Raw genomic sequence first — 19,362 nt, 5'->3', positions numbered from 1 at the left:
AATTTTATTACAATGCAGACAAACATTTTTACATGAAGATATATATATGATGAGATAAAATAAATACATAAATAAACATAAATAACATCATGGCAGTCATCCCTTATGCACTGATCCCTGTGCAGTTGAATACTTTTTATTATCTACTTGCTTATTGCTACTGAGAAAGTACTATTGATTGAATTCAGGAAACATGGTGGCTAAAGCAGAAATCAGAGTCTTCTAAAATGACTTCAGAGGAGCGTACAAGGGTGATGTGGCATCTTAGTCACTGAGAGTCCATATCAAGATGAGTTTAGGTCTCCATCCATCACTCTTAACCTTTCTTACAAGCTGGCTGATGAAGACAAGGATCTCATGATTTCCACTCTGACGGTTTCCCAGGCACAGTCGCTGTATTCCTTCTCTTGCAGGTAGACATGGATGCCCTGGAAGTACCTCTTCACAGCCAGGGTGGGGCCCGTCCATCCCAGGGCAGAGTCTTCCTCTCCCATCACCTGCCCCAGGCAGGCGTCCAAGTCGTCCAGCTGCTGATGGAGTCCAGTGCGCAGCTGCTCCAGGAGGGTGGTGTCCCAGGCAGCAGAGGCGCGTTCTGTGTGGAAGAGGTTGAAGCTCTTCTGGAGCATCTCATGGAGCACAGAGAGGGCCTGGGCCTCCTGGAGCTGGCCGCCCTCCACCATCTCCTGGGGGAAAGCGAAGTCTTTTCTGTCTTGCAGACAAAAGCGAGGGGAGATTCTCCTCATTTGGCCCAGGAGCCGGAGGTTCTTCCTGCCAAACAGCACGTGGTTCTGAGACAGGTCACAGCCCAGGGATCCTCCCGGGCCGTAGCTGACCAGCACCAGGGCCATGAGTAGAGAGAGCACGAAGGCCATGGGGAAGATGCGGCTGCTGCTGGGCTGGCTGAGATGGCGTCTGGTGGAACCTTGAGGTTCTCTGATGCCATGCTTTCTAAGCGAGGCGTTTAAATAGTGAACATGGTAAATTTCATTTTCTAATTGTTTTAATACACTTTCACTTCCTTTTTTGATTTTCATTTATGTATTCACAATATGATCAAAGAAAGTGTCATCAGTTTAAAGTATTAATTTTAACTATTTCCCAATAATTTTCAAATGTACCCATCCGATTGTATATGTCAATTAAATGAGAATATTTTTATTATTCATCACTTTTATTTACACTGTTCAGCACTTTTTCTGCTCAGAGTTTCAGAGCTGGAGGAAGGACATTCAGTGATGGTGTGTCTCACTGGCAACTTATGTCACAGAATCTAGTGAGTTTCAGTCATTCATTCAGGCAGTTGCTTCCACTGGGCATCTCTGTTCCTCTGTCTCTTTCTTCCTGTGAGAACCAAGGACAGTGAGAACCAGGCTACTCGTTCAGGTAATACTATAGTATTGAATGAAAGGTTATTTAGAAAATAATCTGTTAATGAAATGGTATTTTTAACGGTAATATCGGAATGTTTTTTACTTGTTTAGGACCCTAATCCTCAGGAAGGTTTCCAAACCTCTCAATGTACTTAAACGTTCCCTGAGGGGCTTCCCTGGAGGCTCAGTGGTGAGGAGTCCACCTGCCAACAGGACCCCATGCGGTCCTAGAGGATGCGCGTGCTGCAGGACAGTGAGCCCGGGGGCACAGCTCCTGCCCTGTGCTCTAGACCCCGGGCCCTCACCACCGAAGCCAAGTGCACTGGAGCCTGTGCTCCCCAACAAGAGAGGCTGCCACAGTGAGAAGCCTGTGCCCCACAACTAGAGAGGACCCACCTTTGCCACAACTAGAGTGAAGTCCGTGCAGCAGTGAAGACACAGCACAGTGAGAAATGAATAAATGAATAAAATTATTTCAAAAGTCCCTCTGACTTTACATATAGCTACTGAGTGCGGTATGTCCCAACTGGAAAGAAGAAAAATGATTGATCCATCAATGTCCTGAAGATTGCCTACATTAAATATATGAATTCCCACAAAGATCTTTGTTACTTTGAGAAATTGTATTCTTCCAGTGTTCACTTTACTAACATATGTCCTGCGAGGAAAGCTCTGTCCCCCTGTTGCTAAATGTATTAAATGTATTAAAAGCCCTGCACATGAAATAACCTAGGTGCACGCTCAGAGGAGCCCCTGGTGTCTCCACCATTGCTCACTGTGGGGCGGGGTTCCCTCTATTTACTCTGTTTCTCTGGGAGGCTGGACAGTCTGGACCCGCAGTGCTTGGCAGGCAGAGCAGGTGAAGTCATAGGAGAGTGTCTGACAGAGCTAGAACTTTCACTCTGGTTCTGCTTTGAGTTGGTGGTTTGCAGTCGTAAGGGGAAATTGACAACCAGAAACCGTAATGGAGAAGGACACAGCTGTATGAATGGAGAGGACGCCTTCATGCAGAGTGAATGAGGAGAGCACGCTGGGGATTTCTACACTGGGAGGAAGTGCTGAGGATTACGGTGCATCCTCCTAGAAGTCAAGGGAAGGCACTCCTTTGATTGAATTATTCAAAGTTTAGCAATGATATATGTGTTTAATATATATAAATAAGCTTGAGAAACCCTCTTACTTCCTTAGAGTCACATTTCTCATGGCAGCTACTGGTTCTGCATGGCCTCTCTTAGCTGTCTCTGCAGTCCCCGGCCTTCCTTGTTTTTCTTGCCTCCATTTGAAGAGTTCAGGAAGACTCTTTTCTCAGGAATGGCCAAGTGTAGAAAACTTCCTCTCCCTTCCTCATCCTACTCCAGGATCCTAGACTCCACATATGCAGATTGACCTCCCATGATGGATGTGCTGCTTCTGCTGCTAAGTCGCTTCAGTCGTGTCTGACTCTGTGCTACTCCATAGACGGCAGCCCACTAGCTCCACCGTCACTGGGATTCTCCAGGCATGCACACTGGAGTGGGTTGCCATTTCCTTCTCCAATGCATGAAAATGAAAAGTGAAAGTGAAGCCACTCAGTCTTGTCTGACTCTTAGCGACCCATGGACTGCAGCCTACTGTCGCTGGGATTCTCCAGGCAAGAGTACTGGAGTGGGTCGCCAGTGCCTTCTCTGCATGATGTGTGTGGTTCTCCACTAATCCTTGAAGGCGCTCCGGTTCTTCCAGGCCCCAAGCAGGCACCTGAGTCCATGACCTGGGCTTTTCTCCACCCATCTCCCTCCCACCTCTAGTCTATGTCTCAAGAATCACATTCAATCCCCCCTCAAATTTTCCATTGTTCCTTCTGTGACCCAGGGTGGGTGACCCTGTTCCCTCTTTATTAAGGTGAATTCAGTATAGGTTTATCTTGTAGGATCAGGCTTTGGGTCAGGTTTTATTCAAAGATGTGTGCAAGCCCGTTTGTTCTTTTCGAATTACTTTTATTTTCTCTACTGAAAAACAAGAGTAGTCTTGTACAAAATATAGTACAAAGCAAGTATCTTATGAATGATAAAGATTTAAACTCTATGAACAGCCTAAATATTTCTGATAATTTAAATAAATAGATAAATATTACAACTTTTTACCATACGGAAAATGGATTCTTAAATCTGTTTTAAACAATTATGGTAACTAAACCTTTAACATACATTTAAATAAGCCCATATATTAGCTATTATTTATATGTCATCAGACACAAAAATAGAGTTAAAGGTTGCACGTTGAGTCTTAGAAAATAGCCTTTTAGTTGACCAGATGAACTATTTGCAGATTCAACGCCTTCTTTATTTCCTGAGTTTTCTGATGAGCTTGTTGGCTAAGACCAAGCACCTTCTGATTTCCATGCTGACAACCTCCCAGGCACAGCGGCTGTATTCTTTGAGATACACACTGATTCGCTGGAAGTAACCCTTCACTGCCAATCTGGAGTTTTCACTCCCTAGAGGTGACTGTTCCAGTGTCCTTCCCTCCCTCACACACGCATCCAGGTCCTCCAGCTACTGATCAAGTCCCACGAGGAATCTGTCCAGGAGGCTCTCATTTCGACCTGCACAAGAGCCCATGATGCTTAAGAGCTGGAAGGTCTGCTGGAGCAACTCGTGCACAACAGCTGTGGCTTCTGTCTTCTCAAGCCTGGTCCCGTGCACCAGCGTCTGAGGAATCTGAAGTCAGTCCTGTCCCTCGGACAGGACACAGTGGGCACTCTCTCCATCTGACTCCAAGTGTGAAGCTTTCCAGATTGCCGTGGCTGGCAGGCAGCTCACAGCCCAGGGAGCAAGTGGGGCTGGAGCAGAGCATCACCAGGGCCGCAGCACAGAGATGGGGAGGGCCATTGGGATGGTGGGGGCTTGCAGGACTGCCTGCAGGGGAGGTCTAGGCAAGTTCTGAGGGCTTGGGGTGATGGGTGGCTCTTAAAGAGTGAGTCGAGAAACTTTCATTTTCTGGGTTTTTCCACATTTTTCCCTTTCCTTTCTTTTTCTACTCTTTGTAATGAAATCAATAAAAGTGCTAATTTTTGCCATGAGTGCCTAGGTGGGGGACATCAAATCATGCATGCCACTGTGGTTGATAGCTACACAGACATATATTATGCTTTTCTCACCTCCTTAGTTGTTTCTGGGAGAAGAGTCTGATCAAAGTCAGAGAAGGGACAAATATTCATACAATTGTGGCTTTTCCAGGTCACCAAGAAATGTTCAGTATGAAAAGATGGTGGAGGGCGGCCAGCTCCAGGAGGCCCAGGCCATCTCTGTGCTCCACGAGATGCTCCAGCAGAGCTTCAACCTCTTCCACACAGAGCGCTCCTCTGCTGCCTGGGACACCACCCTCCTGGAGCAGCTCCGCACTGGACTCCATCAGCAGCTGGACCACCTGGATGCCTGCCTGGGGCAGGTGATGGGAGAGGAAGACTCTGCCCTGGGAAGGACAACCTCACACTGGACCTGAAGAGGTACTTTCAGGGCATCCATGTCTACCTGCAAGAGAAGGGATACAGTGACTGCGCCTGGGAAACTGTCAGAGTGGAAATCACGAGTTGCTTTCTGTGTCAACAAGTTCCTAAGAAAACTCAGGAAGTTAGAAGGAACCTGATCCTCAGTGACTCATGTCCTAGCTCAGACACTTCAAGGTTCAGTCATTTCCAAAACTCTGATTTCTGCCTCAGCGATGAAAGAGTTTGAGTGACAATTGATATTGGCATTAATGTTGAAAATATCAATACCAGCTGCTTTTAGAATTAGAGGAAATATATCTGGTGCCCTGTGGCTGAATCTTATGGAATAACATGTTTTTGTATGAATGTAACTCATTGATTTATATTCATTCATTTATTTTCATGGCACTTGCCTTCCTATGTTCTGTTTATTACATGCATGCGTGCTATGCATGCTGAGTCGTTCAGTCGTGTCCGACTCTATGAGACCCTGTGGACAGCAGCCCAGCAGGCTCCTCTGTCCACAGGATTCTCTAGGCAGGAATACTGGAGTGGGTTGCCTTTCCTTTCTCCAATTTACTCCATAAGAATATATAATTTTCTTTAATAAAAAGTACCTTTTATTTACTCATGACATTATCTGAAGACATGTTTCCTCCTCTCCCTTTTGGGTCTCTTCCCAGAGCCCGAATGCTGTGAAGCGGCAGAGAGAAGGTGCTGAGCCGCTCCTTCCTTTATCTGCGGGCCTTGTGCAGAGAGTCTCGAGTGTGAGAGGCAGAGGCCCCGACCGCACAGAGCTCACACTGGAGCAAGGACACTGCCTGGAAAGAAGTGGGCATAAGATAATTAGGTATTTACATCTGGGCCTGGGCTACACAGAAGTATCAGATGCTGATGGCAGTAAGTATCCTGGGAAGCTCATTAGGACCATGTTTAAGCGACTTAGCAGCAGCAGCGGTAGCCGTCTCCCCAGGGAAGTAATCCGAAGTATGAGACTTGAAGAATGAGCATGAATTTGTCAAGTAACTCATGAAGAGCAAAATAAGAAAACAATAATACACAACCAAGCACAGCAAGTAGAGTGTCCCTGCAGCAGGAATGGCTCTGGTGCTTTTAAAGGCATGAACAAGACCCGGAGTCGGTAGACTGTACTGATGCCTGCAGGGGATAGCATGGCATGGCCCTGGAGACATGGAAAAGGGCCCAGCGATAGACTTTTGAATGATGTTAGATTTTATCTTAGGAACCAAGGAAATTACTTGCGAATTTAAAGCTACAGAGCCACTGGGACCAAAGCAGATGCAGGGAAATTCCTGAAACCAGCAGTTTGCAAAGTGTGGTCTGTGGGCCCCTGCAGATCCCCAGGACACTCTACAGGGATTCATGAGGTACGATAATTATTATAGTGATATCAAGATCTTATCTGTGTTTTTCACCATGGGAACAACTTCTCCTGGTGGCACAGATGCAGCGCTGGGTAAGACTCCAGTGCTGTGGTGTGGGTTAAAGCAGGGGCACCTCAGTGCCTAGTGATTGTCCTGTTCTTACGTATAATATACTTGAAGTTTGAAAAAAGGACAGTTTCCCGTAAGAAGATCCCTAGTGAAACAGCAAGATGATGAATTTTATGAAATCTTCACTTTGGAGTACACATTTGAAAAATCCTCTCCGTTGTAGTCTTGTTGACATGTTGTGTGGCAAGCACGTCCGCTGCACGCATGGTGACTGTTCTCAGGAGAAGCCCTTGGATGACGATTATTTGAGTTATGAGCTAAACTACCACTCTCTTGATAAAACCAAGCTTTACTCTAGAGAATGACAGTCAAATCACGGTCACTCAGAAGTGAGCATTTGACAGATATTTTCTTATACTATTTCTACTAATGTATACGAATATTCTTGTTGACTTTAATGAATGAGGCCAATCTATTTTCAATTCACATTTCCAGGATATGAATTCATCTCAGTGTGTAGCTTTGCTTCTGAAAATTTGAAGAGTAGTGATTCAATATCCGTGAGTTATAAAATTTCTAATTTTATGGTTTAATTTTGACTTGACATAATTTATCAGGATGATGTTACATCTTGAAATGGTGCTTTAAAATAATATTAAAATTAATTGCAGGCATTGTGATCTGGGCACACAATTATACAAATATTTTTCCCCTGGAGGAATTATGGAGATTTTATGTGAAGTCAATGTGTGATAATTCTCATGGATGGTTTATAGATATTTGAAACAAGTTATATTTCTATTCTAGGTTAAGGGCCCGAGAGTGTTAATCACTAATTTCCTCCTCATAATCATAGTTTCAATTCTCCTCTTTACTACTTTATGTATGGTTTTTTATAGACTAGTAGACTTTTTTAGAGACTTCCCAGGTCTTGCTAATGGTAGAGAACTTGCCTGCCAATTCAGGAGACAAGAGGAGACACCAGTTTGATGCCTGGGTCAAAATGATCCCCTGGAGGAGGGCATGGCAACCCACTCCAGTATTCTTGCCTGGAGAATCCCATGGACAGAAGAGCCTGGCAGCCTATGGTCCATAGAGTCCCAAAGAGTCAGACACAACTGAAGCGACTTAGCTCAAGCACAGCATTGAGGGGAAACTTCAGTGCTCCGGTGTTTCTGTTCACATTGCTATATAATGTTATATTTTTTACTCATTGTTTCATACCATTTGAAATTTAGCTCGAGCATTTAAAAAATTTAATTATAAATTCAATGTGTTTCTTACGTATATTCAACTTCTTTCTCACAAAGAATAATTTCTTTCTCATGTGTTTACTTCTGCAATTCTCAAGTGCATGAATATTAATATTAATGAGAAAGATCTCATTGATATTAAGATTGCCACCTCTAATTATTTGCTACATTATATTTTTATGCTCTGTATTGGCCCCCCTTCTGTGTTGCCCTTGTTTTGCCATTAAGTATTTAGTATTATTTGATTTTAGGTTTTTCTTCCTCTTCCAAGTAACAATGGAGTTTGTGTATTCAATCAATCAATAGCATCTTTTATGTTTAAGCAGATTCTATTAATATTTTATTATTTTAACCTTTGTCAGTTTGGGTCTCAAATGTTTATGCCTTACTTTTAACGTGACTTTTACATGTTTTTTGACCCTTGTCATACTCCATTCAGTTCTCCAACAGTCATTTATTTTAGTAAATATATAATGTTAAAGCAATGTAGAGTTTCTCTGAATCCTTGAATGAAAAACTGAACAACTAAAACTGCAAAATTTAAAGTAATTTGAGACTTCCTTGGTCTTTCAGTGGTTAGAACTCAATATTTTCACTGCTGCGGGCCTGGGTTCAATCCCCAGTCAGGAAACTAATGCCTCTTAAGCCACGTGGCACAGCCAAAATAATAACAAACTCCTTAGAGTAACTTCCACTGATGTGACTAGTCACTTCTAGTTCTTACTAGGACTGTTGTTTTTAATCAACACAGAAAATGCTCACAAGTTACTTGATAGGAACAGAGATGCATGTGAAGCTATGTTCAAGTGTAAACACGGGAATGTCTAAAAGTTAAAGGAAAACATATTGTTTATTTAAGAAAATGAAAACACATTAATTTTGATGCTGTTAGAATGATGGAAGTTGGACGCAGTCTGCAAAATGAGTGCCATGTATTCTAAATATGATGATTGGAAATTTTTGGAGTCCTGTGGTTAGTAAGGCCCTAATCAACCTGAATGAAACAATTCTCACTTTAAGGTAAAGCATATGAGAATATAGCAATGAGTTTCATATTCTCATCTAGCTTGTAAACTTGCTCTGAAAGCAGTTCTCGTCCTGGGAGTCAAAATCTTTTTGAGTGATGACGATGCTGTTGCCACCATTAGACATCACGTCTCCCGACCTGTTCTTCAAGATTTCTATCGAGACTGCATCCAGGTACACGTACAACTAAGGAAACAACGGGAAAATCTACACTCAGCGTCACATAGACTCTCTCATAAAACTACCCCGCAAGCTTTAACCAAGGAAGCAGGTGAACCAGGTGAGGTCTGAGAGGAGAGCTTAGCGGCAGGGCTTCCTTCACCACACCAGGCTCTCCACCTGTTCCTGGAAGTCTCTCGTGGCCTTTCTTCAGGGATCCGTTATCCAGCGTTGGACTAGAGCAAGGAGCAAGCTACAGGACTGAGAGAATGAGGATCTGCGGCACCTCCGTCTGTGCTCTACGTCCTCAGGCTTGCGGTCTTGGTGGACTAGTGAGTGGTGCCGTCATGAACAAAGAGGAGCTGGAGGTACACTTCCACCTATGGGCTGTGGTCAAATACTGGCTTCAGTTCAGTTCAGTTCAGTTCAGTCATCATCAGCTCAGTCATATCCGACTCTTTGCAACCCCATGGACGGCAGCACGTCAGGCTTCCCTGTCCATCACCAAGTCCCAGAGTTTACGCAAACTCATGTCCATTGAGTCGGTGATGCCATCCCACCATCTCATCTTCTGTCGTCTCCTTCTCCTCCCTCCATAAATCCTTCCTAGCGTCAAGGTCTTTTCAAATGAGTCAACTCTTCACATCAGGTGGCCAAAGTATTGGCATTTCAGCTCCAATATCAGTCCTTCCAATGAACATTCAGGACTGATTTCCTTTAGGATGGACTGGTTTGATCTCCTTGCAGTCCAAGGGACTCTCAAGAATCTTCTCCAACACCACAGTTCAAGTGCATCAGTTCTTCAGCACTCAGCTTTCTTTATAGTCCAGGTCTCACATTCATACATGACCACTGGAAAAACCATAGCTTTGACTAGATGGACCATTTTGGCAAAGTATGTCTCTGCTTTTTAATATGCTGTCTAGGTTGGTCATAACTTTTCTTCCAAGGAGTAAGCTTTTTATTCCATGGCTGCAGTCACCATCTGCAGTGATTCTGGAGCCCAGAAAAATAAAACCAGCCACTGTTTACACTGTTTCTCCATATGTGCCAGGAAGTGATGAGACCGGCTGCCATGATCTTAGTTTTCTGAATGTTGACATTTTTCACTCTCTTCTTTCACAGTCTCAAGAGGCTATTTTGTTCTTCACTTTCTGCCTTAATGATGGTGTTATCTTCATATCTGAGGTTATTGATATTTCTCCCGGCAATCTTGATTCCAGCTTGTGCTTCATCTGGCCTAGTGTTTCTCATGATGTACTCTATGTATAAGTTAAATGAGCAGGGTGATAATTTAGAGCCTTGACGTACTCCTTTTCCTATTTGGAACCAGTCTGTTGTTTCATGTCCAGTTCTAACTGCTGCTTCCTGAGCTGCATACAGATTTCTCAAGAGGCAGTCAGGTGGTCTGGGAGTCCCATCTCTTTCAGAATTTTCCACAATTTATTGTGATCCACACAGTCAAAGGCTTTGGCATAGTCAACAAAGCAGAAATAGATGTTTTTTTCTGGAACTCTCTTGCTTTTTCGATGATCCAGTGGAGGTTGGCAATTTATTCTCTGGTTCCTCTGTCTTTTCTGAAACCAGCTCAAACATCTGGAAGTTCACGGTTCATGGATTGTTGAAGCCTGGCTTGGAGAATTTTGAGCATTAGTTTGCTAGCATGTAAGATGAGTACAATTGTGCAGTAGTTTGAGCATTCTTTGGCATTGCCTTTCTTAGGGATTGGAGTGAAAACAGACCTTTTCCAGTCCTGTGGCCACTGCTGTGTTTTCCAAATTTCCTGGCATATTGAGCTTGCTGCTGCTGCTGCTAAGTTGCTTCAGTCGTGTCTGACTCTGTGCGACCCCATAGACAGCAGCCCACCAGGCTCCCCCGTCCCATATTGAGCTTAGAGATTGGCTATATTTGTTTCCTCTGAACTCCAGCTGGGAAGAAAGCAGGAAATTAGAAATCAAAAATGGTTAGCTGTCCTGCCAATTTAAACACAAAGTAGCAAATACAGAAGTGAAGAAAAAACAATTCTCATTCACAGTGGTGATTCTAGTAACGTGAAATGTATGTGCTTAGACGCACACATTCATCTTCTTTTTCAATAATGGGGAAAAATGGATTTTCATTATTACATGCATTTCCTCTATTTTTATATCCTTAGCCAAGGACATTTTATGACCATATCATTCTTTCCAATGTATCAATTTCATACATTAAACCTATCCATTTTTCACTTCCATATAGTGAATTCATTATTTCTCTATTGTTTTATTATTTTTCTTGATGAAACATACTTGACTCATATATTTGTTTTTGATGAGCCACAAATGATGTACAATGTAAAAAATAAGGTAAAGTACTTTTCTCATGTTCTTGACAGTATTTCAGATCTAACATGGTTTCCAAGTAGGATTATACATTCTTTGAGTTTTATTACACATATAAGACACTGAATCATTTTCATTGTTATATTTTAACTAAATGTAGAAACATGCCAGCATTGGGACTTCCAGTGATAACTTGTGAACTCCAAGAGGTATATTGTTTTCTTATGTGAAACATAAGGACATCTAGAATCACACGCAAGCGTTCCTTTGTGTTTCTCTCGTTTTATGGTTTTCTGCAGGGTGGTTGTTGTTTAGTCCATCAGTCGTTTCTGACTCAGGGTCCTCTGGCAAGAATCCTGGCGTGGGTTGTCATCTCCTTGTAGAGGGATCTTCCCAACCTGGGGATGGAGCCCGCATCCCTGTCTCCTGCAGCGGCAGGCAGACTCTTTACCACTAGTGCCATCTCATCTGTTAAACTGGAAGTTCACAGAGAGTTTCATTAATTTTAACCTAGAAAAGCATCAGGATTTAACATGGAAATGTTGTAGTCCCTAATTCTTTTTAAATGTTCTAATTGTTGAAACATTTCTTTTGTATTTAGAATATTTCGTTCTGTGTATCACAATTCAGATTGCATGCATGGAAAACAAAACAGAGAGGATTTTTTGGAATGAATATGCTAATCTCAGTAAATAAATTTTCCATTATAATAGCAATTTCAAAAATTCAAAGTTTGAAAATCTTCAGCCATCATGTAAAACAGAATCTCTATAACATCTATTGTTTCCCTGACCTAAATTAACCACCTTTTTAGAGAACCGATTTGAGGCACAGCTAAACCAGACCCCCCCAAAAAAAAATACTTGTACATATACATATATAGTTGCATCAGTATTCAAAAAAATGAAGATCATGGCACACAGTCCCATCTCTTCATGGCAAATAGATGGGGAAAAAGTGACAACACTGTCAGATTTCATTTTCTTGGGGTCCAAACTTACTATGGATGGTGACTGGAGCCATAAAATTAAAAGACTCTGTCTCCTTGGAAGAAATTATATGAGAAACCTAGACAGTGTGTTAAAAAGCAGAGATACCATGTTGCCAACAAAAGTCCAGGTAGTCAAAGTTATGGTTTTTCCAGTGGTTATGTATGGATGTGATTTGGACCATAAAGAAAGCTGAGCGCTGAAGAATTCATGTTTTTGAACTGTGGTACTGAAGAAGAGTCTCGAGAGCCCCTTGGACTGCAAGGAGATCAAACCAGTCACTCCTTAAGAACATCAACCCTGAACATGCATTGAAAGTTCTGGAGTTGAAGCTGAGGTTCTAAATCTTTGGTCATCTGCTGAGAAGAAACCGACCCTTTGAAAATGACCCTGATGCTGTGCAACATTGAGGGCAGGAGGAGAAGGGGGCAACAGAGGATGAGATGATTGCTTGGCATCACTGACTCAACGGACATGAGTTTGAGCAAACTTGGGAGATAGTGAAGTACGGGGACGCCTGGCATGCTACAGTTCATGGGGTCACAAACAGTCGGATATTACTAAGTTACTGAACAAAAATATATACACATATATAAATACACACACTTGTACAATATATATTAAATAAATATACACATGTGTGCTGCTAGTTTAACATTTAAGTGAAAGTGAAAGTCGTGTCCAACTCTTTGCGACCCCATGGGCAGTAGCCTGTACCAGGCTCCTCCATCCATGGGATTTTCTAGGCAAGAATACTGGAGTGGGTTGCCATTTCCTTCTCCAGGGAATCTTCCTGACCCAGGGATCGAACCCAGGTCTCCCGCATTGTACACAGATGCTTTCCCATCTGAGCCACCCAGGAAGTCTTTTTAACATAAAGGGGTGAAGAGCAAATGTTTATTGAACTGCTATCTTATCCTCTATTATTTATTTTCCTGCACCATAAATGTTACCTCATCAGCAGGATAACAGCAAGACTAATACAATGACTGTTAGTGGTATTAATAGACTAACCATAGTAATGTGTCAAATACTTTATGTAGTGTTTCATCAATTGCGATTAATTTTATCTCTTAACTCTTTGTGGATACAAAAACTTGTTTTTGTTTATTTGACCTCACACACAGCATGTGTGAGATATTTTTTGAAGATCATTTTTAGAAAGACTGTCTTCCACTTTCCATTTCCAATATGTAGGAGATCAGGATGAGGCTCTTGAGCCTGGACCCAAATGAATGACTCACTCATCACGTTTTCTTCAGTCATCCTCACCTAGTTGCAAGGAACTGCCTGATTATCCTTTTCTTGTCTCCCTCAAGTAGCAAGGAAACAGCCTGTAATGTGTCTACACTGTGGATATTTCCCTGCAGGCAACGCCTTCGGGGATCAGCTTGGACGTTTCCTCCAAACAACCGACGATACTGTGAACTATGACAGGCATTCTTGTCATTCTCCCCAAAGCTGAACTTGGAGAAAAAGCATTTGGGTCAGACTGTATTTTAAGGACGTGTGTGCAAGCAAGAACAATCCTTGTTCCCCTCGACCCCTACCAGAACTTCATTTGAACAAACAGTGCAACCGTGAAACCTGGCCTCATGCCCTGTCAAGTACAAACTAGCACGTGCCATTGGCACTTGCCACCTACCTACAAGGATTAAATCATGTGCTCTTGCAGCTGATTTTCAACACCCCTGGAAAGGAATCTTGGGTGGAAAGCAGAAGTGAGGGAGGCTGTGTGCAGGGAAAACTGGCAGAACAAGTCTTCAGAAGGTGAGCTGTTGTCAGGAGCCCATTTTAACTCAATTGTTCTTCTGTCTCCTCACATCTAGAGAAGCATGGAAACCCTTCATGGTGACTGACAGAAACCTTCACGATACTGGCAGAAAACTTCCACAAAAACTAGGCACCTGATTGCATGCATTGCCCCTTCACCAAAATCACATATATCCCTCTGTGTGTCTTTGGAGCAGCTTCTCAGAGCTATCTGAGGTGCTGTCTCCAGGGCTGCAGTCCTCATTTTGCCCCCCAAACACTTAACTTTCCATTTTGCAGTTTTGAAAGTCAGCACCCTGAACTTATCTCTTCAACCATTCATCACCCAATAGTTTCCCAACTTGCTTGCAGTGAGATTCCCATGAGGATAAATCCAGGCAGTGGAACGTGAGAGGAAGGGCTCTCACCCTGTATAGTCCTGGTGCTTGGAAGCATCCCCTGTGAGCCACCAGACTTCATCCCTTTACTGCCGAGTGTACTAGATCGAAGTAGCAGAGACAAACTTGGAGTCACATATTGATGATGGAAAAGGCCACAGAACAGAAGGTACCCATGTCCCTGAATCACCCTTTGAATGAGAGGCAAACCAGAAGGTTGATCTGATAGGGAAGGCCGGCATTGTGCTCTTCAGAGAAGGAAAGATAAGTTTCTATGATGATGAAAATCCACACAGTTTATTCTTTATCTCTATAGCACCTAGACTTAACTGAAAAAGATATTTAAGAACACAGGATCCCGAAAAGCTGTCCATGAGAAAGAAACTCTGAATGCTGAGTATAGAAAATACCAGCCCCGCAGACATCAAGAGATCTTTTCAATGATGATCAGAAGATCTTTATACAAGAAAAGACAATCTGCTCTGCTGTCCACAGCTGCTTCTGAAAAATCATGATTGTCATTTCTGTTTTAGTGCCTGAGGAAGTATGAGCTGCAATCGCTTTGGAACAGGAAGCAAACAATAATGGAATCCATTAGCGAGTGTTACAAATATAAACACTCTTATTGTTACCATTTCTTTGAGGATTCTTACATGAGGGAAAGGCACTTTTCATTTCCACTCTGACAGCCTCTCAGGCAAAGTGGCTGTATTCCAGCTCCCTGAGGTAGAGATGGATGCCCTGGAAATACTCCCAGTCAGGAAGTCCCGTGAGAACTGCACAGATTGTCTCCTTCCATCGGCTCCAGTTGTTTCAGGCTCTGATCCCGGCTGCAGGGTAGCACAGCTGTCCTCCGTGTGAAGAGTTGGAAGCTCTGCTGGAGCATCAGATAGTGGTTGCAGGGCCCCTGAGTCATCTGCACTGGAGTGATCATCTCTCTTTTTCCGAGGAAAATCTGAAGTGGCTCTGTCCTTTAGGCGCGACTGAGAGCGATCCTTTGCATCTGTTTCAGGTGTTTGAAGATTTCCCTGTGTTCTGGGCGGGATCCCAGGCTTCTTCCAGTTTCAGTTTAAGAGTAGCCAACAGGGATGCAGCCTCCTCCCACCAGCAAAGGATGTGCCATAGTGAATGTCCTAATTGCTTCTGTTGTACCGCCGGCAGGGCGCCGCGAGCCCACGCGAACCATACACTTGACCGGACCGCAGAACGCCGCTTCTCGCACCGCATAGCGGAGGACATGCACGAAGGGCGTCGATACATTTGCTTGAATAGCCTGTGTGCGAGAGCTTTGCAGTTGACCTTTGGTGCGGCTTGTTGAGACATCCAACGATACACAACCGTTCCACAGAACCTTTTAATAGCTGCGCAATATTGATTAGCACTATCTTCGCATACTCCTTACCCTTTCTGTGGACGAAATCCTAGGTGCCCTGGTTTTCCCGCTCTGTCCTGAGTGGAAGCATATCATGACCGCTTCGAGAGATCGCTCGGGTTAGTGGGCTGGTCACATGTCAAACCCGAAAAACTGCCATGTTTGACGGAATGAAAACTCCCAGCAGGGGTTTCGAGCGAGATGAGGCTTTGATTATAGATATTTTTTTTGGCGCTTCGCGCAGGCGCGAGAAAACCATCAGCCCAAATGGACGGCAGCGTGATTGGGATATTGGGATGCGACGATGGACATCGCTGCCCAAAGTTGAACTTAGAGGTGAGCAAGAGTGACTAGTGTTGCGCTATGCCCTGGGACCTAGTGAAACACAGCGGTCTGGGATGGCGTGGGAGGGCCCGGCGAAACCACGCTGAATCCCGCGTGGCTAAAATAAACTGTGAAAGGATGAGGGCCACCACGATACACGGGACGTGGCGTGTGCCACACGAGCGCGCGGCGGACATCCGGACCTGCGGGGCGCTTGCACACGTGATCCCCTGGGGCGAGATGCGCGTCGGAATTGACTGGCAGGAGCGGTGCACAAGACACAGGCCGAGGAACGAGGCTACCGACTCAAGAGGCCGTAGGGACGTCAACCCGCGGTGGAACCAAGATATCCTGTGGACTATGGCCCCGGGATGTTCACGGAACAAAATGAAACCACAGTGGCCACCAATTGACAGTTATTTCGGCTTTACGGGCGATACCGGCGTGGGCGATTGAGCCAGCCTGGACAATGCAAGAGTGAGGTCATAGTAACCCTGCCTGGGGATGAGACCTGGAGATCTGCGTATGGACAGCTGAAAGAAAAGTGAAAGCCCCGGGAGATTCGGGATGCGATTGGAGAAGGCCAAGACATCGATTGTGTGCACAAGGGAAACTGCAGCGCCAGAGCCTACAGCGATGGACACGGGCGGACGTGGGCATTAAAGGGAAGTCGGGGTGGCTCTGACAATGGACGGCCGCGCGACAAAGTAAAGCCATCATTCGGCGTATGAGACATGTGCTACACGGACTATTGCGAAGGGCGTGACTCAGGGAGCCTGGCGCCGCCAGGAGACTCTCCCATGGCACGATGGAAGGTATGACAAAAGTGAAACGCGGTGAGGTGAGACCTGGCGAGCCCTGTGGATGAAGGAAACACCGCCTGCCTACTGAGGCCCTACGGCCGCGGGACATGAGGCGGGGAGGACAAAGGAATCGTGGCCGTGCAAGGACTCCAGAGATAATTAGGTGGGGACCAAAACGAACCTCCACCAGCGTGAGAAAGCAGAAGCCTAATATGCTCTGGGACGATGGCTATGGGATGAACCAATGTCCAGAAAACCATCAGGACAAAAGAAACCTTGCTGAGCAGAGATCCCCTAAGACGAAAAAGGTGGAAATAAGGACAGTGGAAGAAGGTCCCAGAGTGTAAAGCTGCCCAGGATGAAGCAAGACTGCTGCAGCTGGCGCTGAGCGCAGCTCGACCTTGAAGGCAACACGTAAAATATGGTAAGCCGTCTTACGGTAACAATTTAGGTAATAACACTATTGAGACGCGTCTATCGTTCATCAGGATTATTCAGTTCTCGCGCGAACTCTAACCAATGAAACCGTGCAGCTCCTCAGATGCCTGCAAAGACAATTCCACCCAGTTTTCTTGTGCTTCAGACTTCTAGATAGTATATCTTTAGGAAGAGTCACAGCAAATATCTTTGCAGATAAGAAGGATTTAGTTGATCTATCATTAAAAATTTGAATAATTAGGCCGAAATCATAGGACGATCTCATATTTGAATGCAGCAAAGATCACACCACAAAATTTTACTCTCTTAAGTCATTGTTTCTTGCCTTCTTTAGTTAAATGAATGCAATGATAACACTCTACTGACTTCTTGACAATGACGATTTATAATAATCACCTAATCAAACTGCTCTGTTGGGTTTCCGTCTTTCAAGCCAAGGCAAGGCGCATAGCAGCGAAGAAAAGAGCCAAGCGGCTCCATTGCAGTGTGAGCGTTCTTGCCTCTCCAGCCTGGGCTGGCGCCTGGGTTTGATCCTTCGTGTTTTGCATACAACTTCAGTCCCTATTAGTTGCTGGCTCAGAATGTACGACCTACACTATGAGATGCAATGTCAGATCTTCTACAAAGATTAGTGGCCTCTTAGAGGAAAGAGAAAACTGCTACCCAAGTGTATGCAGGTTCTATGACTAACGGAAGCTGAGGTCTCATTCTGAAAATACATGGAGGAACTAAAATGAAGTAGTAACAAATATTATCGAGTAAAAACATCATAAAATACACTTCTGCACATGACCTAACTCCAACAGCTGTAACGATGAGTTACCAATGCTACATTTATGATCTAGTATTTCACATGACCATATAATGTTTCCCATATATGCTTCTCACACAGGGTTGGACCCAAAACCCAGGATCCTTATCATCCTTTTTTATTAGTTTTTTTTGCGCCAATCTGCACTGGTGACACAGAGCATCTACGCCAGCAGAGCCAGTTGTTTTCCTTTTTCCTAATTGATTGTGTGTTGTCACAGTCATACTCCAGCCTTCGCTCGTCCATCTCTTCGCGAATCGCGTGTCGGTGAGATACTCTGAAAGAGAACAGCAATCTGCCCTGGCAAAGGAGAAAGCTGCTTAGCTGAAAACAACACTGGCAGCCCCAGCATCCCAGAGTAGAGCCTGAGGAAGAGCTCCTCGCTGCGACGGGTTAGACTTTCATTTTAAGACCCAGGACTTGCTAGAGGAGGTGCCACAGCTCTGTCGTCCTGTGTCATATTCCCACTGGGAAAATGGCCCAGGTTTCCTTTCTGTTGCAATTGGCTGATTCCATAGGGCAGATGAACCCTCTGCTCGTGTGCCAGCTTGTCACTATTACGACCAGGTAAAGTTCAGCTTCAGTTTAGTTCAGTCGCTCAGTCATGCTCTGTACGCTCTCTGCGACCCCGGGTCATGAACTAGCCAGCATGGCCAGCCCTCCCTGTCCTATCACCAAATTCCCAGAGTTCACACGAGGATCTCACTTCCATCGAAGTCCATTGATTGTCATCCAGCCATTCTCGATCCTCTGATCGTCCCCTTCTCCACCCTTGCCCCCCATAACCCCATCCGCCCAGCGACAGAGTCTTATCCAATGAGTCACCCACTCCCTCGACATTGTACAACTTTAAGGCACTCAGAGGGAGCTCAGTCCTTGGAGTTTTCGCGTAACTAATTATTATTTCGTGTTCGCTTCCATTACAGGGACCAAATTGGTCCCAGGGGCTGCATCTCTCCTTGCAGAATTGTGAAACTAAGGAGGTCTGGATCTGCAACAATAGCGACGCTCTCGAATGGGGGACCGTCTCAAGAGTCTTCTCTGGAATACCACAGTTTCAAAGCATCAAGATTTCTGCCCGTGCTCTATCTCTTTCTCACAGTCCAACTATTCACAGTCCATTACATGACCACAGCGAAAAACCTATAGCCTTGGACTCAGATCTGGTGACCCTTCACGTCGCTCAACGGCCGTGAACACAGTAATGCTTGGCCGCCTGATTTGGGTTCATGAACTGATGCGTGATCTAGGCTGTCATAACTTTCTCCGCGAGACCAAATTATATGAAACCCTGCTCCTGTAGATCCTTCATGGTTACAATGAGATCACCATCTACGTGAGTCACCGTCTGCATCTCTCCAAGAATATAGAAGTCTTACACCTGTATATGCAATCCACACAGTAATAGTATCCACTGTCGTGTGTT

At 44.5% G+C, this 19,362-nt stretch overlaps 1 protein-coding gene across 1 annotated transcript; it reads right to left on the bottom strand.

Annotated features, from left to right (window-relative positions):
• Positions 1-292: 292 nt before the first annotated feature.
• LOC108635561 (interferon omega-1-like) lies at positions 293-948 on the bottom strand. Its single transcript, XM_018045656.1, has one exon. It carries the CDS (start codon positions 870-872, stop codon positions 327-329), a length of 546 nt encoding a protein of 181 aa, XP_017901145.1. The 5' UTR covers positions 873-948; the 3' UTR covers positions 293-326.
• Between the last annotated feature and the right edge of the window lie 18,414 nt (positions 949-19,362).

Source organism: Capra hircus, unplaced genomic scaffold (assembly GCF_001704415.2).
Source record: "Capra hircus breed San Clemente unplaced genomic scaffold, ASM170441v1, whole genome shotgun sequence".
In the NCBI taxonomy this organism is placed as follows: Eukaryota; Metazoa; Chordata; class Mammalia; order Artiodactyla; family Bovidae; genus Capra; species Capra hircus.
Note: the sequence above shows the minus strand (reverse complement) of the source record. Positions and strands in the feature narration are given on the sequence as shown.

Excerpts from the sequence above, each read along its gene's own strand:
- LOC108635561 (XM_018045656.1), bottom strand. The coding sequence starts at position 872 with ATGGCCTTCGTGCTCTCTCTACTCATGGCCCTGGTGCTGGTCAGCTAC.